A 27,144-nucleotide genomic window follows, 5' to 3' on the forward strand; every position below is an offset into this window, starting at 1 on the left:
ACTATACCGAAATGTAGCGCCTGTATCTAAAAGAGGTATAGTGTATTGCACCAACCTCCAAATAAATAAATATTGAATTGATCCAAGTTTTAAATTTTTTTGAATGCATTTTTTCACTACTTTACACAGAATGGTTACAGAAGAGCAAGAATTACAGGGGACTTTGTCACCTATCGTGAATGAACCTGTCCCGGACGTTTAGATGTCTGATGTTATCGTGTAGAGAGAAAATCTTCAGCCACCATAGCTCAATGAGCATTTTCGCTTGTAATCGAGGCAACAAGGGTAGAACAGCGTTCCAATAATATCTGTTGTGTTCCGAGTGTGTTATCCACAACTACACTATAGCCATCACCGTACGGGAATTAACATTAAATTCAGTGATAAATGTTCAAAGTACACGCGACGGACAGCTGCGACAGAATTTCAGAGGCTGTGCCTCTTGGTATTGCTTATTTGCTGGCCGCCTCATTTTCTGGGGACCACTTATTGCCAAAGAAGGAAGCGACTATTGGCGCTTGTGCTCGCCATTCAACCTCCTCAACAAAGCCGATCTTTCTGCAAAAAATGTTCAAATGTGTGTGAAATCTTATGGAACTTAACTGCTAAGGTCATCAGTCCCTAAGCTTACACACTACTTAACCTAAATTATCCTAAGGACAAACACACACACCCATGCCCGAGGGAAGACTCGAACCTCCGCCGGGACCAGCCGCACAGCCCATGACTGCAGCGCCTTAGACCGTTCTGCCAAAATATTGTATAGCTATTTAGCTCTTTTTTTTCCTCTTCGTCTTCAACGTTTGAATTAGTCTGCCTGGATGTTTTTGTTAATATTGTCGTTGTTGGTTCGATTGACATTCCTTTTACTGCCTACTTTCTTTATTTTAAAAAGATCGGATTTTATGTCTAGCTTTTTGAGTCAGTGTTTCAGTGTTATGCTTTATACTGTCTAGGTCTTTTTTTTCACAAGCAGACGTGTTTCGTGGGCCGTATTACGTACTTTGTGTGTATGATTTTAGCTTCTTTGGAATTCTTTGAGTGACTGGAAGCTGCATCTATTAGACTGTCAGTTATACTAGGCTTGCTATTGAAGTCAAGGATGTACCAGCTGCTTATAAAAATTGGGTATGTGCTGGTAGACAATATATCCGGTTTCAGCAAGACAATAATAAAGTGCCGTAGCGAGGGAACCTCATTTCAGTCAACTACTAAACCAACACTCTTATGTCTCTAACAAAACAAAATATGGCATACATTGGATGAAGTACCTGTTATCATTGCTTGCTTACAACCTAACAATGGCAGGACATGACACGTTATATCGGGTGTGATTGGTCTCGCTTCCCACTTTTATTTTAAGCTTTACTTTTTATCGCAATCAAGTTAGTCAGGTATAGCAATACGCAAATTCGTGCCTTATTACACTAGTATGTGGTTAAAGAATGATACAAATGAGCGCTATCCATTGATGAAACACACTACTTTTACCGCGCGGAGTGGCCGCGCGGTTTGAGGCGCCATGTCACGGATTGTGCGGCCCCTCCCGCCAGAGGTTACAGTCCTCCCCCGGGTATGGGTGTGTGTGTGTGTGTGTGTGTGTTGTACTTGGCGTAAGTTAGGTTAAGTTAGTTTAAGAAGCGTGTAAGTGTAGGGACCGATGATCTCGGCAGTTTGGTCCCTTAGGAATTCACAAACGTTTTAACATTTTGAACACACTAATTTTGATGAAAAGTAAATCTGTAGAGGGAACAGAGCTAGGGAAACACTTAGCCCGCCCAAAAATCTCTCTGTACGTCGAGCTACCGATAAGGGGTATATATGCTTCAGGTAAGGCAACGAGCCCTGTGAATCGCGTCTCGGCTGACTGATTCCCTTTACACATTTCTGCACGTTAGTCTAAGAGTAGACAATTTCTGTACTCGCAGCCGAAGCTAATTTAATATTGACTGTACTGTTAATGCAATCCATTCCCAGTTATTTCAGAAATTAGACAATCTATTTGACGAATAGCTCGACGGATCGTTTTACTAGCCTCGCTTATTCGAATATCTGTAACGACAGGTACTTATACACGCTAGACGGCAGCGGCACCCCAAAATGCGTTGAGATAAAGGGAACGACGACTTACCGACAGTCCCATAGGCCACAGTCCTCTTCAGACAAGTTTCCTTCGATTGATGTCCAAAGGTTCCATAATTTCAGTCACCATCGGAAGCTGAAATGTAAGTTCTTTCATCAGAGACTTCAACATATTTTGACAACAGGCCTGGTTATACTGTAGGCAACAGCGTTATCTCTTTCACTAATTGCACAGATCACTGTATTGGCGATGAAAAAGCTAGGTTGTTTAATTAAGTTTGGATCGAAATACGTCATATATCCATTTCAAAGTTCGGCGTATGGTACACTGTACAGATGCCTTCAATGGTACGTTTAAACATATCTACAATAGTGCCAGGGAAAGTTTATCATTTGTTTTCAATTAATTTTAGTAGAGCGAAGGTTGACCAGTGGTGAACAGTTCAAAGCTACGGGATTTTAACCGAATTTCTTTGATTCATTATTTGTGACACGTCCTCAGATCTAGTAAGTAAATATTCTAGAAGCACGCAGAGTCAAAGACTACATATTGGGGAGGTGTATCGGTAAGAGCCGCACGGCATTAAAAACCCACGGCATATATAAGATATTCTACCAAATTGTCACTAACTGCACAGAAAAAAAAAATTAATTTGCTAAAGGAACAAGGAGGCTCACAGAAGTATATAGCACAATAGTCCACTTTGAAAGACGTAAACGAAATTGTAGAGTACACAGCAATGAGCATTACCACACTGCCGGAAATGCACAAATTTTGAGAAACGCAGTCGTGATTTAACCTATGTTAGTATACTAAAGAATATACACATCATTCCAATACACTCCCTCAGGACAGTATGAAATACAACTTCGGCAGAGGAGTAGGACAAAAAGAATCCGTATTAACGAAATCATTTTCAGCAGCTCTAGAAAAGTCTACACATCCTGAAACGACAGGGATGACAGTTACTAGAGTATATCGGCAGTACCTTCATTCAGTAAACCGTTTATAAAGTTCACCAACCAACAAAAGAACTCAATAAAACACGTCTGAATTAACACCTAATTCGTACAGCCGGTTGACTGGTTTTTGTAGTTATGCCACTTAAGAATGGCTGACTGGGTAGTAAAATAAATAAACAGAAGTGTTAAACTGGCCTGGACAATCTTGGTGAACTAAGACGGCGTTCTGGTGGGCACATGACTTTAAAAAACATACGGAGGCAACATAGCTGAAGATCGTAATGTATGGGGAGTCATTACCAGGCAGAAATTTACGTTCATTGGGTGGTGATTGATGGTAATACCAGAGCGTGTTGACATTCGTGTACGGCTTCCAGAAAAAGGAAAGAAAAGTGATTAGATGTACAGCAACGAAATTTCGTTAAACAATCATTCCAAAGACGAGAAATTACTTAGTTACATAAATACATGTTTACGACTTTGTGATATGTGGAAAGCTGGTAGTTGATTCTTGGCATTAACAGATCATAGTCTAGTCTAGTGCTACAGGAACGTGTCAGCCGTACCAAAGCTTAGCGATTTATCATAATGACGTACAAAGAGCTGGACACTCTAAGCTCTCCAACCAGTAGCTTAGCCATGCCTACGAACATCCCTAAACACGTAGCCAGAGTTGGCTGCGGATATACGTGTCCAGCATGCTCCCGTCCGCCGCCCACTTGCCGTACTGGTTTTCTGATTTAATTACCCAATTTTTACCTGGCACTCTGTTCCAATAAGAGTAGTGAAATAAATTTAATTTAAAGTCCATTACGGCAATTAATCACTGTCCTGCTATTCAAGTTGTGTCACGTCCTGGCAACAGGTAGGTGAACCACAGTCTGGAACTCCCAAGTAGCACCTTGTGAAGCGTCAGGACGAACAGTTCGGCTGCGTGCCGATACTGACCAGTCAGTCGCGTATTACACTCCCTTTACATGTTTACGCACCAACTTCACAACGCCCGCCTCCGTAGTCAAAGCCGGCACGGTGGCTCAGCGTGTCCAGTCAGAGGGATAATTGCCTTCTGTAATTCAAAAAACTGAGTGAATACATCAACGATGAACTTGAACAAATACAACGAACAATGACGAACAAAATGAGATCAACAAAAGAAAAACAAAACAAAACACCTCCAGTGGAAAAAAATATGTAAGCACAGCTTTTACTGTTGAGCTCGACTCTTAGGTAATCTTGGAGATGGATGAAATTTTCACTGCCAATATTTGGCCGGCAAGGGGAGAAGTGGCAGAGAACAGTCCTGGATTCAATTCCAGTCCTTTTCGCATTGTCTCATGAAGTGAGAACACGTGACTCTGTTGACGGTGGTGCGTCATCGGGATGGGAACGTTAAGCACAGCGGCGCCCTTGGTTCTATTCAAGAGGGCTAGCCATGTGCCGATCATCATATACAACACAAAAATAACACTACACTTTTCTTTCGTTTCCTTCCAGTTGTGACTAATCTGGGTGAGCGAGGCGACAAGCTGAGTCAGTATTGTAAATACAGGGTTATTACAAATGATTGAAGCGATTTCACAGCTCTACAATAACTTTATTATTTGAGATATTTTCACAATGCTTTGCACACACATACAAAAACTCAAAAAGTTTTTTTAGGCATTCACAAATGTTCGATATGTGCCCCTTTAGTTATTTGGCAGACATCAAGCCGGTAATCAAGTTCCTCCCACTCTCGGCGCAGCATGTTCCCCATCAATGAGTTCGAAAGCATCGTTGATGCGAGCTCGCAGTTCTGGCACGTTTCTTGGTAGAGGAGGTTTAAACACTGAATCTTTCATATAACCCCACAAAAAGAAATCGCATGGGGTTAAGTCGGGAGAGCGTGGAGGCCATGACATGACTTGCTGATCATGATCTCCACCACGACCGATCCATCGGTTTTCCAATCTCCTGTTTAAGAAATGCCGAACATCATGATGGAAGTGCGGTGGAGCACCATCCTGTTGAAAGACGAAGTCGGCGCTGTCGGTCTCCAGTTGTGGCATGAGCCAATTTTCCAGCATGTCCAGATACACGTGTCCTGTAACGTTTTTTTCGCAGAAGAAAAAGGAGCCGTAAACTTTAAACCGTGAGATTGCACAAAACACGTTAACTTTTGGTGAATTGCGAATTTGCTGCACGAATGCGTGAGGATTCTCTACCGCCCAGATTCGCACATTGTGTCTGTTCACTTCACCATTAAAAAAAAATGTTGCTTCATCACTGAAAACAAGTTTCGCACTGAACGCATCCTCTTCCATGAGCTGTTGCAACCGCGCCGAAAATTCAAAGCGTTTCACATTGTCATCGGGTATCAGGGCTTGTAGCAATTGTAAACGTTAAGGCTTCTGCTTTAGCCTTTTCCGTAATATTTTCCAAACCGTCGGCTGTGGTACGTTTAGCTCCCTGCTTGCTTTATTCGTCGACTTCCGCGGGCTACGCGTGAAACTTGCCCGCACGCGTTCAACCGTTTCTTCGCTCACTGCAGGCCGACCCGTTGATTTCCCCTTACAGAGGCATCCAGAAGCTTTAAACTGCGCATACCATCGCCGAATGGAGTTAGCAGTTGGTGGATCTTTGTTGAACTTCGTCCTGAAGTGTCGTTGCAGTGTTGTGACTGACTGATGTGAGTGCATTTCAAGCACGACATAAGCTTTCTCGGCTCCTGTCGCCATTTTGTCTCACTGCGCTCTCGAGCGCTCTGGTGGCAGAAACCTGAAGTGCGGCTTCAGCCGAACAAAACTTTGAGTTTTTCTACGTATCTGTAGTGTGTCGTGACCATATGTCAATGAATGGAGCTACAGTGAATTTATGAAATCGCTTCAATCATTTGTAATAGCCCTGTATTGTTAAAGTACGCTGTCAGGCTATAAGACCACAGTGTTACGAATGTGGTACACGTGTTTCATTGCGAGTGCTTCCAATGTTTTTCTAAACTCTTATACCAGTTCCCGGGTTCGATTCCCGCCAGGGTCAGGGATTTTCTCTCCCTCGTGATGACTGGGTGTTGTGTGCTGTCCTTAGTTAGGTTTAAGTAGTTCTAAGTTCTAGGGGACTGATGACCATAGATGTTAAGTCCCATAGTGCTCAGAGCCATTTGAACCATTTTTTCGTATACCAAATCCAGGCCGATAGAGGTTTACTTAACCCACAACAAAACCGCAAATCCTGTGCTTGACGCTACGACTTTGCAGTCATTAATAAAGTAATACAGCACTTAAATTACTTGTATTTTTTATCGGAGTGATGTTACTAGGGATGAACAGGATGCTGTTCGGCGTGTGGCAGAGGCTGCTCCGCTGCAGTATTATTTGTTCTCTTACCTGCGACCAACAAATAATGAATGCGCGCCTTGTGATAGTCTGTTTTCTTCTGCGATACGGGGGAAACCGCAGAATCGCTTAATGGTAAAAGAAGGAAGATTAGGACTCGACGAACAGGCTAAAACGAAATCATTGGAGACTGTACAGAAGCTCAGTTTGAGGAATGAAATCGGCCGCGCCCTTTCAAAAAAACCATTCCAGCTTTCGCCCGAAGCGATTTCGAAAACCTAAACATGGAAGGTTGAATCGCCGTGCGCCCGAACTCTAGTCCAGAGCCTTAAGCCGTCCGTACGCGTACCGTACTTTCGAATGTCAACGTTGAGCGTGCTGAGTTCAACGTGCTGCCGAATGCTCCGAAACGATGGAAAAAATGGAAATGAGCGATTGGCGTGATTGGCCGGGAGGCCCCTTGCGGGGTAGGTTCGGCCGCCTTGGTGCAGGTCTTGACTACATTCGAGGCCACATTGGGGGACCTGCGCGCCGGATGGCGATGGAATAATGATGAAGACAGCACAACACCCAGTGCCTGAGCGGAGAAAATCCCCGACCCAGCCGGTTCAAAAATGGTTCAAATGGCTCTGAGCACTATGGGACTTAACATCAGAGGTCATCAGTCCCCTAGAACTTAGAACTACTTAAATCTAACTAACCGAAGGACATCACACACATCCATGCCCGAGGCAGGATTCGAACCTGCGACCGCAGCGGTCACGCGGTTCCAGACTGTAGCGCCTAGAACCGCTCGGCCACCTCGGCCGGCCGACCCAGCCGGGAATCGAAACCAAGTCCGTACGATCGCAATCCGTCACGCTGACCACTCAGCTACCGGGGTGGACTCCAAAACGATGACACTTTGGCACAGGGTACGTGGCATACGCGACCGCAGCTCGCTCAAGCGGCAGTTGTCGACTATCTGCCTCGCAAATCACACTGTTTATGAAACGGCCTGCCGTAAAATTGCTGCGTTAGTTTTATAAAACGCACGTTTCCTCCCTTTTCCATATGATAGTCATGTTGTTCTGCCTGTAGTATACATAAATATAAACTTCAGTATTCATGAACTTGTTATAAGGCAGATAGGAAACTACCTTACACAGTCAATAAGGCCATAAGCTTAAGAAAATTTCATTACAAATAGTGCGATACAAGTTTACAATAGTTCCTCACATAAGATAAAAATTATTGCATCATTCTCACTTCTCAGTAAAACCCTAAGGTTATTCTTCCTTGCTCACTGTTCATATTCAGTATCAGAATCTTTACGCCGGCCGCGGTGGTCTCGCGGTTCTAGGCGCTCAGTCCGGAACCGCGTGACTGCTACGGTCGCAGGTTCGAATCCTGCCTCGGGCATGGATGTGTGTGATGTCCTTAGGTTAGTTAGGTTTAAGTAGTTCTAAGTTCTAGGGGACTGATGACCTCAGAAGTTAAGTCCCATAGTGCTCAGAGCCATTGGAACCATTTTTTTGAATCTTTACAAAATATAAAATACAAAACTTGAAACAAGAGAGTGCAAAAATGTTAATGTGATTAGTGCAAGCTGTCTTGTAGATTAAGCCAATCTAATAAACTGACTCCTTAGAAAGAGAGCTTTTATATTTACAAAAAGCGCTTTTATATTTACATAAAAGAGAATAATACAGATTATACCGCTACTAAATCAGTAAAAAAGTATCAGAATCCTCTAGAAAACGCGAAGGTTGGATCCAGGGGAACACGCACCAGTAACAAATTTCCTAATACTTTACAATAACGCGTATCTACTCATTACACTACACCGACCACGAATAATGTATGACTATGCTTTGCATATTATCAACTCCTGAAAGTTTTAATCGTAGATATGTTATTAACTGACATTTATTTACAACAAATTGTACCAAGAACAACGCCTTTTTCATGGCTCTTCAATGTGCCGTTGCATTGAGACGCCGGCCGAAGTGGCCGTGCGGATAAAGGCGTCGCAGTCTGGAACTGCAAGACCGCTACGGTCGCAGGTTCGAATCCTGCCTCGGGCATGGATGTTTGTGATGTCCTTAGGTTAGTTAGGTTTAACTAGTTCTAAGTTCTAGGGGACTAATGACCTCAGCAGTTGAGTCCCATAGTGCTCAGAGCCATTTGAACCATTTTTTTGCATTGAGACGGCATACTTTCGTAATACGCAAATTACAATATTTCTTTAACCACCAATATGACTTTTCCCGTCATTTTATTACCAAATGGTTCAAATGGCTCTCAGCACTATGGGACTTAACACCTGAGGTCAACAATCCCCTACACTTAGAAAAAAATGTTCAAATGTGTGTGAAATCTTATGGGACTTAACTGCTAAGGTCATCAGTCCCTAAGCTTACACACTACTTAACCTAAATTATCCTAAGGACAAACACACACACCCATGCCCGAGGAGGACTCGAACCTCCGCCGGTACCAGCCGCACAGTCCATGACTGCAGCGCCTAAGACCGCTCGGCTAATCCCCCGCGGCCCCTAGACTTAGAACTACTTTAACCTAACTAACCTAAGAACATCACGAACACCCATGCCCGAGGCATGATTCGAACCTGCGACCGTAACAGCAGCGCGGCTCCGGACTGAAGCACCTAGAACCGCTCGGCCACAGCGGCAGTCATTTTATTACAATAAATCGTACAATTAACGGCAGGTTTTCGAGAGTTCCTCAATTTGCTAGTGCTTAGGAACGGCTCTATACATAAGGACTTCAACTGAAAGTAAATATGACGTCTCGTGACTTAACTGAAGACAGATGGTGTCATGTGGACTAGATGGCGTTCTTCCATCTCATTCGTCTACGTTCAGAATATTTGACAAGCTAGATATTGCTCTACGCATTCGAAAAGACTGCCCAACGTGCTTTTTCCACGCTGTGACGTCAGAAACTCGGCATGCTCAATGTTGATTTTCGATGGCGCGGTCCGTATACCGACGGTTTTAGCACTGTGCCACCTCTGTCGACCGTGACGACGATGAGTGCAAAGTTGTGTGTCATAGTGCACGGTATGAAATATCAACTATGAATATTAAACAAAAAATATTAAAGCTCTTTCTTCAACAGAGCTGATACATATTAAAACTATGAAGGGAAGTATTAGTCATTTGCTTAGGACATCCACGTTTGGCCCGGTAAGTGCACTTCTAATAATGGTTTCCGTATGTATCACTTCAAACAATAAAGATAAATGAAATTTTGAAAGTCGTACTGAAGATTTTGGCACGCCAACCGATCTCACAATTTTGCAGCGCTAGGCAAGTACCGATCCCTAGTTAAGTAAGCTCGGCATTTTCTTTCATGTCTTGACAGGGGGTATCCAGGAAATCAGAACAACTTTCTATCAAACGTCGACTAAAACTGGGCGTACGCTGCTTTTCTGAGAGTTTCTTAAAATTCAGAAAGCAGAACACAGTCCATCATTTATCTTCATTACAGCCGAAATACGTCGGCCGTATCTGAACGAGTCTTCTGCTGACGCACAGAAAAACTTTTGACTGCTCTGTCAGCGGGACAAGCGTAACAGAAAGGAAAAAAACGAGGGCGGTATTTCTCAAATTTCTATCACGCCTGTTTACCTTTAACTCGAAAGACAAATACGAAGCGATCGCGTAAGTGTGCAAACCTGAGGAGGGGCAGCCAAATTCCGGAGGAGACATTCCGTTCGTCAGCCGATGCACAATGGCACAAGTTGCAAAACCAGTCTGTCTAAAAAAGGAGAAGCGACTGACAACGGGCGCAAGGCGGGCAGCCGCCACCGTAGCCCGCGCAACCCGTTACCCTGACACGTCGGTGGCGGAAGAGCGGAATCAAACCAATTTCTGAGTCTCGAGTTTAGCGTCGGAGACTCTTCTCTGTTCTCGCCCCGTTTGTCAATTCGGCGACATAGAAACAGGCAATGTGCTGCATATGCGACCTTATTTTTTCTGCGAAACGGTTATTGGTGTGGTCTATTGCGCCACATTTTGGAGAATACGTCATTATACTGGAGTAATTCCACAGTCTACTCTTTGTCTTAATAGTGTTTTTTATGCACCGGTCCACAGCCGCTATTCCCTGCCTACGCCGTTTTTTTATTTAGGTTCCTTACCTCAATCGGTAAAAATGGAACCTTTATAGGATCGCTTTGTTGTATGTGTATTTGTCTGTCCGACAGTTAAGAACCCTTTTTCTCAGGAACTGGAAGACGTATGAAGTTAAAATTTATGTCGCACAGTTAGGCCTAAGATCCCTTTGCGATGTAACAAATTTGAGCTTCTAAATGAATGCAATCAAAAGTTAAAGCCATTTATGTCACGTATTTTGATACCGGCGAACTCACTCATCAGAACCTATAGGCGCCTCCCGCTGACCCACAATCATGAACAGTAGAACGAAAAATCAGTTCAAGTTGCAAATTTTTAGTTTTCATTGATTCGATGACTAGTTTCGGGCCGAGATCCATTTACAATTATCATAACATAGTCGAAAATGGCATTTCCGAAGATGTCAAAAATGTGCAACCAAAATTTACAGTGAATACAGATAAATCTGACAATGGGTCTCAGCCCGAAACTAGTCGTCGAATGAATAAAAAGTAAAGATTTGCGATTTGGACTGGTTTTTCGTTCTACTGATCAACAGAAGTTGCTGACCCAAGCTACTCCAGCATGCTGAAAGTTCGTTCCTACAATCGTGAAGTTTGGCAAGCAACAAGGTTTCACAGCACAAGTAAGGGACAAAAATCCGAAGTTAATTTGTACTTACATCACACGAAAAGATTTTTTGTCATTTGTTATCCGTCTGTCCGTCTGTTAAGACCCCTTATTCTCTGGAATTATAGAAGCAAATGTGAAATTACACAAAAAATTTAAACATAAAATGAGTACATTCACGAAAGTCTCGGAATTCCAGGGATTGATATCTTGCCACTATCAATATCAGGCAAAAAACGTCGAAATCCTCTATTCCCGAGGTGGATGGGCTATCTACAAACATAATTAAGTTTCTACGGAGCCCTCAGAGCGCGCCATTTTTTTTATATAAACATTTTATTCTGTTATTAGTAGTTACCAAGTTTCACACTCACGAGCAGTTTCAATGTACATTACACCTATAAGAATGTTACGCTTATAGCCTGCCGCAATGTGGCAAAACAGTAAGTGATGGTGTTCGTAATAAAAGTTCAGCACAGCTACAGTAGGTAAGGACTGTCACTGATGTGCCGTTCGTGTGTAAAAAGAAGAAAAGTGAAACTCATAACCGGTATTTTCCGCCGTCATCAACATACACGATTCACTTAAATAAGGTGCAAAACTTTCTCTCTTAACGTACGAACTTTTTTTTTTTTTTTCACCTGTCATCGTTGTTCCCGTACCTACTACGGTTGTGCTGGTGACGCCATGACATGGGTTCAAAAGTGACCAAGGGCTGGGGGGCGGGGGTGAAAGTGGCTAATCACTGATAATGAAATAGCCTTTTTTTAAAAAAATAAATAAATGCTTACACAGTAAAATAGCTTGTTTTCATAAATTAATCTTGTCGTTTAATATCCAATTAAACCGTAGTATTCAAGTACACTACTAACTACGGCTGAATGCGGAACTAAGCACTATGCTACGCAGTGTGCTACTGGAAAATGCTCCAGCTGACGATTGTACAGGTTGTCGGAAGCTTTCTGAGTCACTATTAGGCAGATGGTAGAGACGAATTTGGGATAAGGAAATGGATTTTTCAGGCGGTACGGGGCCTCGAATGGGTACTGCCTGACAGGAACGTGCGTATGTTTCGTAACAAGCAACGACGACGTTGCTGGTGCTACCTTAAAGTAATAATGATGATGTAGATGATGATGATAATAATAATAATAATTCGTCTATGATGTGTCCATTGTGGAGTTAACCACTGCTTACAACTTACAATTCACAAGTGGCTCTCATATATGGAACATAACTAGTTACAGGATGGATGGCGCAGCGGCACGTAGCGTTCGGAGAAACAAAAGAATGTATAGAGGGAAGCTTCGAAATTGGCTGCTAATTTGAAGAAATTCCTCACTCTGGTTAGAAACTTGCGAGTAAGTGGTCGTTCAAGGCACAGAGAAGTGGTCAAGGTACTCGAAAATGTTCAAATGTCGGATCTCTTAGTACCCATGTGGATGACCTCACACTTTTCTATGGTTAGTGCCAGTTGCCACTTTTCGCACCATACAGAAATTCTCTCTAGATTATTTTGTAATTGGAATTGATCGTCTGATGATTTTACTAGACGGCAAATTACAGCGTCATCTGCAAACAATCTAAGGGGGCTGCTCAGATTACCACCTAGATCATTTATGTAGATCGGGAACAGCAGAGTGGCTATGACACTGCCTTGCAGAACGCCAGATATCACTTCTGTTCTACTTGTTGATTTACCGTCTATCACTACTAACTGTGACCTCTCTGAGAGGAAATCCCGAATCCAGTCACACAACTGAGACGATACTCCATATACACGCAATTTGATTAAGTCGCTTGTGAGGAACGGTATCAAAAGCCTTTTGGACATCTAGGAATATGGAATCGATCTGAGATCCCTTGTGGACAGCACTCATTACTTCTTGGGAAGAAAGAGCTAGCTGTGTTGCACAAGAACGGTATTTTCTGAATCCGTGTTGGTTATGTATCAATAAATCATTTTCTTCAAGGTGATTCATAATGTTCGAGTACAGTATATGTTCCAAAATCCTACTGCAAATTGAGGTCAGTGATATGGGTCTGTGATTCAATGGGTTACTTCTATTTCCCTTCTTGAATATTGATGTGACCTGTGCTACCTTCGAGTCTTTAGGAGCAGACCTTTCGTCAAGTGAGCGGTTGTATATGATTGCTGAAAAAGGCGCTATTGTGCCTGCATACTCTGAAAGGAACCTAACAGGTATACCATCTGGACCGGAAGACTTGCCTTTCTTAAGTGATCTGAGTTGTTTCGCAACACCTAGGATATCTACTTTTGTGCCACTCATGCTAACAGCTGTTCTGGTTTCGAATTCTGGAATATTTACTTCGTCTTCTTTCGTGAAGGAATGACGGAAAACTGTATTTAGTAACTCCGATTTAGTGGCACAATCACCGGTAACATTTCCATCGCCATCGCACTGTGACGGTATTGACTGTTTTTTGCCACTGGTGTACTTTACATACTACCAGAATCTCTTTGGGGTTTCTACCATCATTTGAGACAATGTTTCATTGCGGAAACTGTTAAAAGCATCCCGCATTGACGTCCGCAATAAATTTCGAGCTTCCGTGAAACTTAGCCAGTCTTGGGGATTTTGCGTTCTTCTGAATTTGGCATACTTTTTTCATTGTTTCTGCAACATTGTTCTGACGTGTTTTGTGTACCATGGTGGATCAGTCCCGTCTCTTATTAACTTATGCGGTATGAATCTATCTATTTTTGTCGATATTGTATCTTTGAATTTGAGCCATATCTGGTCTACACTTACATAATTAGTTTGGAAGGAATGGAGACTCTCCCGTAGGAAGGCGAAATTTTATCTGCTGTTTTAAATAGATATATTTTGCGTTTATTTTTAGTGGTTTTGGTTGATATGGTTTTGAGCCTCGCTACAATGACCTTCCGTTCACTAATCCCTGTATCCGTCACGACGCTTTCTATTAGATCAGGATTATTTGTGGTTAAGAGGTCAAGTGTGTTTTCGCAACCATTTACAATTCGTGTGGGCTCATGAACTAATTGTTCAAAGTAATTCTCAGAGAAGCATTTAGTACAATTTCGGAAATTGTTTTCTGTCTACCACCGGCTTAGAACATGTATTTTCCCCAAGAAATCGAGGGTAGATCGACGTCCCCACGAATTATAAATGGTTCAAATGGCTCTGAGCACTATGGGACTTAACATCTATGGTCATCAGTCCCCTAGAACTTAGAACTACTTAAACCTAACTAACCTAAGGACATCACACAACACCCAGCCATCACGAGGCAGAGAAAATCCCTGACCCCGCCGGGAATCGAACCCGGGAACCCGGGCGTGGGAAGCGAGAACGCTACCGCACGACCACGAGATGCGGGCCCACGAATTATAACTGTATGAGTGGGGTACTTATTTGTAATGAGATTCAAGTTTTCTTTTAACCGTTCAGCTATTATATCGTCAGAATCTGGGGGGGGGGGGCTCGGTAGAAGGAGCCAATTATTATTCTGGTACGTCTGTTGAGTATAACTTCATATATACACAGTCCAACATGGCCGACATAATGCTAACAACCACTAGTTTTGGTTTAAAAAATGGTTCAAATGGCTCTGAGCACTATGGGACTCAACTGCTGTGGTCATTAGTCCCCTAGAACTTAGAACTACTTAAACCTAACTAACCTAAGGACATCACACACACCCATGCACGAGACAGGATTCGAACCTGCGACTGTAGCAGCAGCGCGGCTCCGGACTGGAGTGCCTAGAACCGGACGGCCACCACGGCCGGCCCCACTTTTGGTTTACATAATAAGCTAGGCCACTATAGCAATTTCCGTCTACGCGCCTTCTAAACGCCTTCAAACAAGAGCTATACTCGAAAATTTGAAATGCAAACGCTCGCCAGAGATGACAGAAGGATCACACAACATTCCATACACTCACCGCGAAACACCACGAATTTGTAATCTTAGACCCAAAGTTTGAACAATAACGGCACGAGAGATTTCGCCTACTGGTCGCTAGACACACAAGCAGTGACAACGGGACGTTCGGAAGTAATGTGCGACAGTCTGGGAACCTTAATGAGCTGCCTGTCGCTAATTGGTCGGCCATCTCGCAAAGGCCTTATCAGCGGATCTGCTCAGGAATCCGTACGACCACAACGCTAAGTTGCCTGCGGTATAATTAGCCCGTCTCACCGACTTGGGCAAGCGTCGCCAGTCGAATGGGGTCGCTGGATTTCCCCCTCATTTGCACCTCTATTGATAACTGTTATAGGCTAGAGGAACTAAATTCTGTCGTTCTAAATAGCTAATAAAGGCCATTATTTTTAAAGGCAAACGTGGTTTCTACAGCCCCAGCACACAACGTTATTTTCGTTTTATTACGGTACAACACGAACATCCGTCACAAACTGGACGGGGACTGGGAAGAAACACAGTATGTTCCAGGAGGAATGGTCAATATGCAGAGATGTGACGTGGACGCCCATTCGAAGCAAAAAAGTGTAGTAAACAAGGGTTCTAAAATTCGTATCTTAAGAGCTACTAGCTCTCGTTCCTCTACGCTACTGTGAATCACATCTCTTCTACTCCTGAAGGACTCTGTAATTTGAAGATACAGACACTATAAGCATCAACGACGGGCTAAAATGACGATAAAAATACATATCACTCCCTGTGCGGGAATCACGAAATGTGCGAGCATTAGGATTGTGGAATCCGCGACATATGGAAATTTGAGTGGGTCGTGGAGTCGTTCTCAGTTGAGGCGACCGTTCGCGGTAAGTGTGAAATCCGGGTTCGAGTCCCAGCCACGCACAAACTTTCGCCGGCCGGAGTGGCTGAGCGGTTCTAGGCGCTACAGTCTGGAACCGAGCGACCGCTACGGTCGCAGGTTCGAATCCTGTCTCGGGCATGGGTGTGTGTGATGTCCTTAGGTTAGTTAGGTTTAAGTAGTTCCTAGTTCTAGCGGACTGATGACCTCAGAAGTTAAGTCCCATAGTGCTCAGAGCCATTTGAACCTAGACTCGCATTCCGGAGAAAGACTGTTTAAATCTGGGTCCGGCCATCCCGATCTAGGTTTTTAATGATTTCCCTAAATCGCTTCAGACAAATGCCGGGATGGTACCTTTGAAAGAGCACAGTCAGTTTACTCCTTCATTCTTCAAACAATCTTAGCTTTTGCTTCGTCTTTAACGACCTCGATGTCGACGGGACGTTAACTAATCCCTAATCTTCCGCCCTTGGCGGCACGGGGACAGTTCCATTACGAGGGATAAACTCACATTTGTGGCAAACTTCAGATCTGCCGTTAGTGGAAATCATCATTATTTTCACGAAATAATCTGAGTCAACTTTTTTTTGCTCGTGCGTCCACTTGGACGTTCGCTATGTTGTCCTCGTCTCAGGCTTAATGGATTCAGGAGCCGTCCAAGAGTTCGCTTGTCGCAGAAGTTTGGACTTCATTACCGCAACAGACACCGCGAAGTTGATGTATTGAAGCCCGTTTTGTATCGTTAAATACAAGTGCTGATTAGTAATCTTTAAGGTGCATGTGGTATTTTTCCGCATCACTGGCCGTTATTGACTTGCCACTCAAATTCCGTATCCTGATAAATATTGCTAGAGCTGTCTTGGCATTACAGAAACGTTCTAGTTTGATGTAGTGGGGCGCAGTCCAGGACAGAACAATGGCGTTAAATTCTAGGATGAATAGGTTTTTATCTGCTCTTAAGTATTTCAAAAAATGGTTCAAATGGCTCTGAGCACTATGGGACTTAACTTCTGAGGTCATCAGTCCCCTAGAACTTAGAACTAGTTAAACCTAACTAACCTAAGGACATCACACACATCCATGCCCGAGGCAGGATTCGAACCTGCGACCGTAGCGGTCTCGCGGTTCCAGACTGCAGCGCCTAGAACCGCACGGCCACTTCGGCCGGCTTAAGTATTTCAGTAGCACCACTTCTGTATGAGATTTAGTAAATATGTCTTTGGTTTCCACTGTCAAAATTGTGTGCCCTTAAGTATGTGTACATTATACATGTTATATGAAAGTAACTAACCGTATGTCAAAGAATAAATCGTGTTTGTTGTTGATTCTGATATTGCGCTGCTTGTCACCGTAGTAAATTTTAACTACCTATCGCCACTGGCCGTACAGCGCCCAAAATTTCTAAAATTCGGTTTCTTACTTTCAAAACTCTGTATCTTCTCGATGAACTGCCACTGGAGACAAATATATAAAAAAATAACAAACATAGAACCAGAATAAAAATATACCTACAGTGAAAAGGCCACAAATAAGAGTTCTTGAAAACACATTTTGCACAGGCACTCTTTAACAGATGAGCTCCGAAAATACTTGACAGAAAGAATGAGCAGACACGAGCTGGAAAAAGACTCACGCGAAAAGAAGACGGCAGCGGAAATGGCGTGGATGAACTGTTGCACGATTCGGGCCAACTTTGCGCCTCCTGTTTTCTCGTGCGCGCTTTTTATCCTGGCTCGCTTCCGTAGACATTCCGGTACGAAAGCTGCACTCCACTTCCGGACTAACATTAAAAATGAAATACAGGCAAAGACCGCGATGTCTCTCTCCTTACAGCAGACCCTGAGGTACGCTCAGAACACGCCCTGCAGACGAGCCGGGTACTTCGTACGGTAGTCTCCACGTCTACCCGATGTGTGGGGGCTGGGGTTACAGATACCACTATCACTATTCGATAAAAACGATTTACGGTATGATTACGTATGAGCTCGATTTTATCGCATTTTAATGTAGTGTGTCACTCCACAAGAGGCAGTAGTATTGGGACTGACTCCTTGGAAAGTACGCTGTCGAAACTTGGCCGTAAACATCTTCGTGGTGCATGGCGCATCTCTTGTACTGCCTCGCATTGGAATTTGGTGAGCATTGTGTCGCACCGCTCTTCTCTATTAATCCTACCAAATACGGGTAACCTCCTGCAAGGGCGGCACTTATGAAACGCTAGTACACGAGTTTTGCAAGTTACCTGTTTCGCGAGTTAGTTTCATTTTCTTCCAATGAATCTCGGTGTGGCATCTGTTTTTCCTACTAGTTTCACATCGTCGTTTCAGTTCAGGACACACTGTGCACGTACTTCTACATATTTTTCGGTTTTCTATGTTACCAGTCGGTGATGGCCACATGTGTACATTGACGGTACAGGACCTACCCACCAAAATATTAAACAATGATATATGCTGACGATCAACTGCTAATTTCTACACCAAACGACGGTCCTCTGCATGTCTTGTAGCATTTCTCAACAATTTTCTGGCGGTTTTCCGCAAGCCAGAATAACCAACAACGGCCCCCCAAATGCTCGATTTACATGTTCCTCCTGCTTTCGCTTCTTCACCATTGTGCAGGAAGATGACAGCACGCTTTCTTGCGTCTGCTTGCCAAAACATACATTTTACGTTAGTGAAAATTTGTAGGAATTAGAACGTTAATATTTACGATCCAACATAACCCAGAAAGAACCTACGAAGGTCTGCACGTGTCAATAATTTACGAGACTTCGTATGTGAAGCAACAACGATGAGCAGAAAATCTCTTAAACCTGCTGCTATTACTAACGTCGTTGCGCTTATTATGAAGATGAAGGGAGAGCGTAGAAAGTGTTGCCGTAATGCACCCTTCTACACCAGAGAAACGGCCGAGTTCCACGTGCCCATATGAAGGACGGAGGTCCTGTCGCAGCGTGTCCCTTCGGTTCCTAGTAAACTGCTAAGAGGACGGCACATGCCGAACTATAACTTCTCTCCATTCACGCTCGAGTTCTATTGATGGAAGGTATTCCACCAGTGGATTCTGTTTGTTACCTTCGTGCCCAACGTCACGCCGATATTTTGACATTGGCCGGAAGAAATTTAAACCGAGGCCAAAAAGTGAAACGGCTACAAATCCAATGGTTGGTTTTTAGCATTACAATGCTTTTCTAAGAAATTCAGCATGGGATCAGAACTACATCGCAACTTGGCATATTCCACGCTCCACCTCCCCCCCCCCCCCCCCCCCCACACACACACACACACACACACACACACACACACACACACACAGAGAGAGAGAGAGAGAGAGAGAGAGAGAGAGAGAGATTGGTGTTTTTTTCAACGTCCTTGGGGCCGGAGGCGAAAGCTATGTTGGACACCAAATCCTGATTTCCACCAATTTTCAGTTGCCCGTCGGGCTGAGAATTTTACGAAGTACCAAGTAGCACGCCCAGAGAACATTCGAAGAAGAGCTACTTGTTTCGTGACGCGTTCGTTTGGTAAGCGGGAGGGCATAACAGAGATACTAAGAGAACTTCAGACTCTAGAAGAGAGGCGATGTGCACCGCGAATAGATTTATAGTTAAATGCACAGGAAAGCGTACTTTCCATACGAGGCAGTCTACATAGTACTGAATCATGTACAGCGCGAAATGATCACGAGGGGAAAATCTGAGAGAAAAAAAAAAAAAAAAAAAAAAAAAAAAAAAAAAAAAAAAAAAAAAAAAAGAAAAAAGAAAACTGGATCATACGGAGGCTTAAGTCATTATTTCCTCTCGCCTGCCTTTCGCGAACGGTACAGGAAAGGGAGTGGAACTGGTGCGATACACGAAGCATCCGCCGCCACACATACTAATGTGACTTGAGGAGGGTAGACGTAAATACTGGCATGATACACTCAAAGCTAATGCAGATGGCGCTCAACTTTCTTCATCGAGAGAGGTTCAACTCGATGATTGTCTCGAAGGTCGAACTCCGTTTCCCGAAGACAAGTTTGTGGGGACGACTTGGGATGGCAGATGCACGTGTAGTAACAACGGATTTTCAGGGATTCCGAGAGACTGATTGTAGGCGAGGCAGCGCGTGACAGTGTCAGCTAAACTGCGCGTACAATTTTTCAGCCGCATTATAAAGCGGAGAGGAATTTTCCGGGCGTCGCAACTATTCATCGGATAAAACGGCGAAAATCCGAGCGCCATGTGGTCCCGCGCATTTATTATACGAGCGGCAAATACTGGCCCACAACGCTTCATATTTTAGTACCCGTTTTATCGGTAACGAGCGAATATTATATTTAACACTTACATTTTGGTCGCCGTATTTCCAATTGGGCTATTACTGCATAATATCCACTGCCTGTGGAAATTAGAACTGATACGGCGGTAAAAAGCAACAACCAAAATAACCTGAGATTATTTTTATTGCCAACTAAAAGATATTTCCTGAAAAACGCGTTGAAAGTGGGGGTTTTCCGTATGTGCACAATGTTTCAATCGTTTCAAAATGTTAGGACAATATATACCAATGCTGGCCACAAGCAACGGTGAACTTTTATTTCCTTCGAGAAAGTTCTACAAATGTGTAAACCTGGCACTGAGATTCTATTCAGGCGGTGAACACAGACTAGGGAACATTTTGTTTCTTTAGTTGTGAGTAGCGTATGTTAAATCTTGGCCGGAACATGTAGAAAATCAAGAGTGCAAAATGTAATTTTATATTTCAAATTTCTCTTCATTTCTAAATATTTCATTTATTGACTACTAATAGACACGTGGTACTACTGAGTCCTGCGGCGAAATTTTACTCAGAAAGCAGGATCTCCGAATTGCGGAATACGACGACGACGTCGATACAAACGGCAAACGCGCAGGACACATGAAACACGCACCACCGAGCGAGGTGACGTGGTGGCTAGCACACTGGACTCGCATTCTGGAGGAAGACGGTTCAATCCCGCGTCGGCCATCCTGATTTAGGTTTTCCGTGATTCCCCTAAATCGTTCCAGGTAAATGCCGGGATGGTTCCTCTGAAAGGGCACGGCCGACTTCCTTCCCCGTCCTTCCCTGGTCAGACGAGACCGATGATCTCGCAGTTTGGTCTCTTCCCACAAACGACCCAACCCAAACACGAACTGACGATAAAGACATCTTCGAGGCTCCATCTGTCATCTAGTACTATCGTCATCTCAGCCAGTTACTTACGTATTTCGTGTGCAATCGATTCGTCTGCCCATATGTCCTGCCCATTTCCATTTAATTTTAAGTACAGTAATAACTACATCTTCCACTCCAGTCTGCTCCCGGATCCACTTTCCACTCAGTGTGCTGATGATACATTAGCAGTAGTTAAAAATTCCACGCGAGTAATCTTGAAACTGCGTTAGGGGCGTCTGATTTCAAGCAACAAGAACCTCGGTGTTTGGGGGAGTGGCAACTCAACCACTGCCTCAGGGGCACTGTTAAGCAAAGCGAAATCGCAAGATTCTGAAACCGTCCTCTGGAGCCGCTTTGCTGACATAAAATAATCTTGTCGAATTATGAATTTTCCTCTATCTCGATGAAATATAGCATTGGTGCACACATTCTTCTTCAATATACTACGATGGGTCGAATGTATGGGTGTACGTGTTTTGTTGGCAGAAGAGCCAACACCGTGTTACTAGAGGAGGGCGAAATGCAAGCGTTTTAGCTCACGCAGGCTGGCGTGAGGAGGGAAGAACTATACTGACGTGAGGTCTGGAACATGACAAAGAATTAGAATTCAGAAAGCCGACGTAATTAGTTTGATACTTAACTTTAATCCGTTAATGATGAACGTCGCTCTTGACGGTACATGAGTCACAATATTATCTGTTCAGAATACATTCTTGAAGATAGTACTTATAGTAACTGAATATGGCGCCTTGCTAGGTCGTAGCAAATGACGTAGCTGAAGGCTATGCTAAACTGTCGTCTCTGCAAATGAGAACGTATGTAGTTAGTGAACCATCGCTAGCAAAGTCAGCTGTACAACTGGGGCGAGTGCTAGGGAGTCTCCCTAGACTAGACCTACCGTGTGGCGGCGCTCGGTCTGCAATCACCGATAGTGGCGACACGCGGGTCCGACGTATACTAACGGACCGCGGCCGATTTAAAGGCTACCACCTAGCAAGCGCGGTGTCTGGCGGCGACACCACAGTACGAATGAAGGGTAAGGCTGTGAGCAACTGTAGAGGGACGTGGAAGGGGCAGTCCAGCACACTCGCTGGGCTGTTACACATGAACTTACGTTTCTTCGAACCTTTGTTGAGAATGCAGTTCAAAATTATTTATTTCCAAAATGGTAATGATAAATGTCTACAGCCCAAAGAAATTACGCAAACACGTAAAAGTTATTTCTTTAATTATATATATGGTGATATATTATCCCAAAATTCGGTTATGTATCTTTTATATAAAAGCTTGAAATTAGGATCTACAGCCTGTGTCACGGCATTTTACCTTGATTATGCTCTATTTATTAATCTACCTATACCCAATATCAAGACAAGATCGCTTCATAATGTCCGCAGACACACAAATCAGCTGATCGTGGTAGGCTAATAGAGTTTAATTAGGGAAAAATCACTTCATAAAAGCGTTTAACACTATTTTCTGTTCCACTGAAAAGTATCATTTCCAGTTAAACTTCAGACTGATATTTCCTGTAGAGTTATGGAATGCACTGTTCATGATTATGACCTCCCTCGGGCATGGGAGTGTGTGTTGTTCTTAGCACGAGTTAGTTCAAGTAGTGTGTAAGTCTAGCGACCGATGACCTTAGGACCCTTAGGAACTGACACACATTTGAACATTTGACTAGTATTGAGGAAACTCTTTCAATCGACAAACCCATAAATCCTTTGTGCGAGAAGCAGCCAAGCGCCAAAACAGAATACCAGGCAACCACAGGAGGTTGACGAGTTGGAAATGAGACGACTAGATTACGTGCCCGAGACGAAAAATGGCACTGTTAGGTAGCTCTACACAGCGGAGTCTAATTAAAATTTTATATTTTTTGCCTTAAAAAAAGCTACATGAAGGAATGTGGAACAAGAGAGGACCCTAGGGGGAGAGGAAGCAGAATGGTGTGGTCGTGGCAATTTTCTGGCTCGCGGAACAAGGTGTTGATAGACCGCAGCAGTTGGCGCCACACCGCCAGCCTGCCAGCATTCAACGCTCAGTTTCCGGTTCCTATTTCTCTGGCGTTCTCTTATATGACAAAGGTTCTCTTACACTACCAACTAGCGTATTGCGAAAAGAACCTCCGAGTCATTCCCGAAAAGTTCCCTGTCTCGTCTAAAGCATGTATGCAATGCTTTGACATATTTGTTACAAACCCAGGACCACATCTCTAAACTCATTCGAGCTGATGTTCATTGAAGGCTCGATGTGAATTCAAATCAATCGAAAAGAAACAGTGTGACAATCGTTTTAAGAAATCTCTTTTGCAGATGTGTTATATCGGTTGAGATAATCTTGCAGACATTTTAGTCCTTCGTTAGCCTGTCCTCATATGAGTGAGAAGTTTATTTTGATTTATATTTAAAGTGACTAAGAGCGGAGTAATTCCGTAAGAGAGTACTATGGAACTGCCTCGCTGTGTTTATCTCACATTTATTTAGGAGGAAGTTGCACTAACGGGGAATATTATGATACTTTAGAAAAGTGGCGTTACACACTCGTGATGTGGCTTGTGCGTCGAAAGACGTGTGCGAGTACCTTTAATTAACAAATATTTGCATTTATGACGTGCCAGTATCATGATTAAATTAACACATCGTACTTCTGTTTCGTATCCCACAAACTACAGTATCATAGCAACAGATGCGACAGAAGAATATCATGTTGTGCAGCCAATTTTAATGGATTATAGCCAGTAGACCATCCTAATGTGCTACATATTATCTACCTCCAAGTCCTCCCATAATGATGAACACGGCGTGAGGATCAACTCAGGAACTGAAAATTTGGACGCCGACAAGGTTCGAGAATGATGTTCAACTTTAAAGTACTAGAGGAGTATTAGTGACTCTGAACAAAAAAGTTCATATGGACATATGCCTTATTCCGAGTGGTTTACGAGATACTTCACATTTAATGTGCAGTGGTCTTTATATGTGAAGACAGTAACTGTTCTCAACAGAACAGAATACTGTTGATGACCGTGCAGCTTTTCGCTGGAATAAATGATGACTAACTGAAACCCTCAGCTGCAGACAGGTGTTGTTGACATACCTCGGTGTGGACAGCTGAAAATGTGAGCCCCGACCGGGACTCGAACCCGGGATCTCCTGCTTACAAGGCAGACGCTCTATCCATCTGACGGGACATTACATATGTAGAATTGTGGACAGCTGGGAATGTGAGTCTCACGGGAGGCGTGCAAGAGATAAGTCCCTGCAGTCGCGCTATTCATCTGTGTCCTCGGTAGCTCAGATGGAGAGAGCGTCTGCCATGTAAGCAGGAGATCCCGGGTTCGAGTCCCGGTCGGGGCACACATTTTCAGCTGTCCACACCGAGGTATGTCAACAACACCTGTCTGCAGCTGAGGGTTTCAGTTAGTCATCATTTATTCCAGTGGTCTTTACTTTCTGTGTTATTCAAACATTGTCATTGTTTACAACGTACTATAGTAGTGTAAAAGAAGATGAGATGAACAATTTCATACGGCACACGTGTGGCCTATCAAGTCGGGAAACTACCTCAAATTGGCCTACAAAAATTAATTAAGCTACAGCCATGCGCACCGCGCTAGATTTTCAATATTCTCGCGTCTCTTCGCGCAAACTCTTAGTCCTAGAGAAAAATGAATAAGACCTTTTTTGTAGGAAATTTAATTTAGTTTAATTTTGTACTGCGACCGTTTTCGCTGGAGGGTGTGGTTTTCGCATTATTTAACAAAAACGTACAAAAGTTATATTAAATGTGTTCTGTCTCGAAAACCATTTCGAATAATTCCGAATCATTAATTCTATCACCCCTCAAAGCACGTACCATTCCTCCTGACTCACCCTACAGATATGCATCAAGAAGTGCTTCAATGCTACCAGTCCATGTCTACAGCCGTAAAAGACAGCGATAACTTATCTGGCTTCTGCACGACTGGCGAGTTTTTATAATCCCTTTATCTTCGCTAGCAAACAATCTCAGCAGCATATCCGAGCAAATACGGATATCGCGAGGGAGGAGGATTATACAATGTGGATTATCGACGAAATATCACAATACGCTCGTCGTTTGGATCGAATGCTATTTCTGCCGCGGTGAGCACGGATTCCATCATTCTCAGCTCGTAACAATACTGCTGACATGTCGAAGGTAAGCAGCTTTCGCTAATCTATTCCGCCAGCCGAGTGAAGTCATTGCAGAATGTGCTCACTGCGGCTATTGCCGCTGCTCTAGCTGCATTTCCAGCCGTCCGCATTTAGACTCCCATACAGTACTGTCTTGTCCTATAGATTGCTCCAGTCCTGTAGCAGCGAACGTCATCTGTATAACGTAATTAGGCCACATTCCTGTAGTTTTCATAGGCCGTGAAGTCCTTCAAAACTTCCCAAATTTGAAGATTAGCGTTATTAGTTACACCCTATCACGTTCCAATTTCGTAAGAAGCGCTGGCACAATGAATGACAGTACGCCTCTGTACGCACCACAATCTATCTTAACTTGTTCCACGGTCTTACACTGAGATATACGATAGAGGCAATACAATCGCTTTACAGTCTCTCATGTTGTTGTTTTAATCCACAGCAATAGAGTTTCAAGTGGAAAATGCTGTCTTCCTTCGAACTATTCGTATGTACACCTATCTATAGTCCGCAGCTCGTGGTCGTGCGGTAGCGTTCTCGCTTCCCACGCCCGGGTTCCCGGGTTCGATTCGCGGCGGGGTCAGGGATTTTCTCTGCCTCGAGATGACTGGGTGTTGAGTGATGTCCTTAGGTTAGTTAGGTTTAAGTAGTTCTAAGTTCTAGGGGACTGATGACCATAGATGTTAAGTCCCATAGTGCTCAGAGCCAGTTGAACCTATCTGTATTAACAAGCGACTATCCCGGGAATGGGTACCAACTGCGCGTTGCCTGTCTAACGGCTACAGGGACAACCAATATTAGATTTTCAATGTTGTTGTTGTTGTTGTTGTTGCGGTCCTTAGTCCAGAGACTGGTTTGATGCAGGTCTCCATGCTACTCTCTCCTGTACAAGCTTCTTTATTTCCGAGTAACTACTGCAGCTGACATCCTTCTGAAACTGCTTAGTGTATTCATCCCTTGGCCTCCCTCTGCGATTTTTACTCTCCACGTTTCCCTCCAATGCTAAACTGGTGATCCCTTGGTGCCTCAGAACTTGTCCTACCAACCGATACCTTCTTCTAGTCAAGTTGTGCCACAAATTCCTCTTCTCCCCAATTCTATTCTGTACCTCCTCATTAGTTCCGTGATCTACCCATCTAATCAACATTCTTCCGTAGCAGAATATTTCTAAAGCTTCTATTCTCTTCGTGTCTAAATTATTTATATAGTCGATGTTTCACTTCATACATGGCTACACTCCATACAAATACTCACAGAAAAAGACTTCCTGACACCTAAATCTATACTCGAAGTTAACAAATTTCTCTTCTTCAGAGGCGCTTTCCTTGCCATTTCCAGTCTACATTTCGACCATCATCAGTTATTTTGCTCTCCAAATAGCAAAGTTCATCTACTACTTTAAGTGTCTCATTTCCTAATCTAATTCCCTCAGCATCACCCGATTTAATACGACTACATTTCATTATCGTCGATTTGCTTTTGTTGATGATCATCTCATATCCTCCTTTCAAGACACTGTCCATTTCGTTCAACTGCTCTTCTAGGTCCATTGCTGTCTCTGACAGAATTACAATGCCATCGGCAAACCTCAAAGTTTTTATTTCTTCATAATGGATTCCTACTCCAAATTTTTCTTCTGTTCCTTTACTGCTTGCTCAATATTTCATTTAATTATTGACCGAGTTAAAAATACTCTCATAATCTACTCGTTAAGGCTATAATCTTACGTTAAAGGTTAAACAGAAGATAACTATTACAACTACAGACTGTGTGTATGTGTTGAGGCAGCGTAACTGACTTTATTCATCCAGTATTTGAGAATGACATCGCTGGCTACTTCCTACACTCTTAACACACATTTGCAACCTTTGCGAAATTTTTTCTCACTAACAGCCCCAACAAAATGATAGAAGGA

The 27,144-nt window shown here is 43.4% G+C and overlaps 1 protein-coding gene and 1 non-coding gene across 2 annotated transcripts in view; one reads left to right on the forward strand and one right to left on the reverse strand.

Annotated features, from left to right (window-relative positions):
* LOC124722165 (latrophilin Cirl) overlaps positions 1 to 27,144 on the reverse strand; it is a 799,917-nt gene that overhangs the window by 629,012 nt on the left and 143,761 nt on the right. The window contains exon 3 of the mRNA XM_047247367.1: positions 2,132 to 2,218. Coding sequence (XP_047103323.1) covers positions 2,132 to 2,143 — 12 coding nt within the window. The 5' untranslated portion in view covers positions 2,144 to 2,218. The remainder of the gene's footprint in view (positions 1 to 2,131; positions 2,219 to 27,144) is intronic.
* Trnat-ugu lies at positions 24,343 to 24,416 on the forward strand. The gene has a single exon. It is a non-coding gene; the product is annotated as a tRNA-Thr (tRNA).

Source organism: Schistocerca piceifrons, chromosome X (assembly GCF_021461385.2).
Source record: "Schistocerca piceifrons isolate TAMUIC-IGC-003096 chromosome X, iqSchPice1.1, whole genome shotgun sequence".
NCBI classification, from domain to species: Eukaryota; Metazoa; Arthropoda; class Insecta; order Orthoptera; family Acrididae; genus Schistocerca; species Schistocerca piceifrons.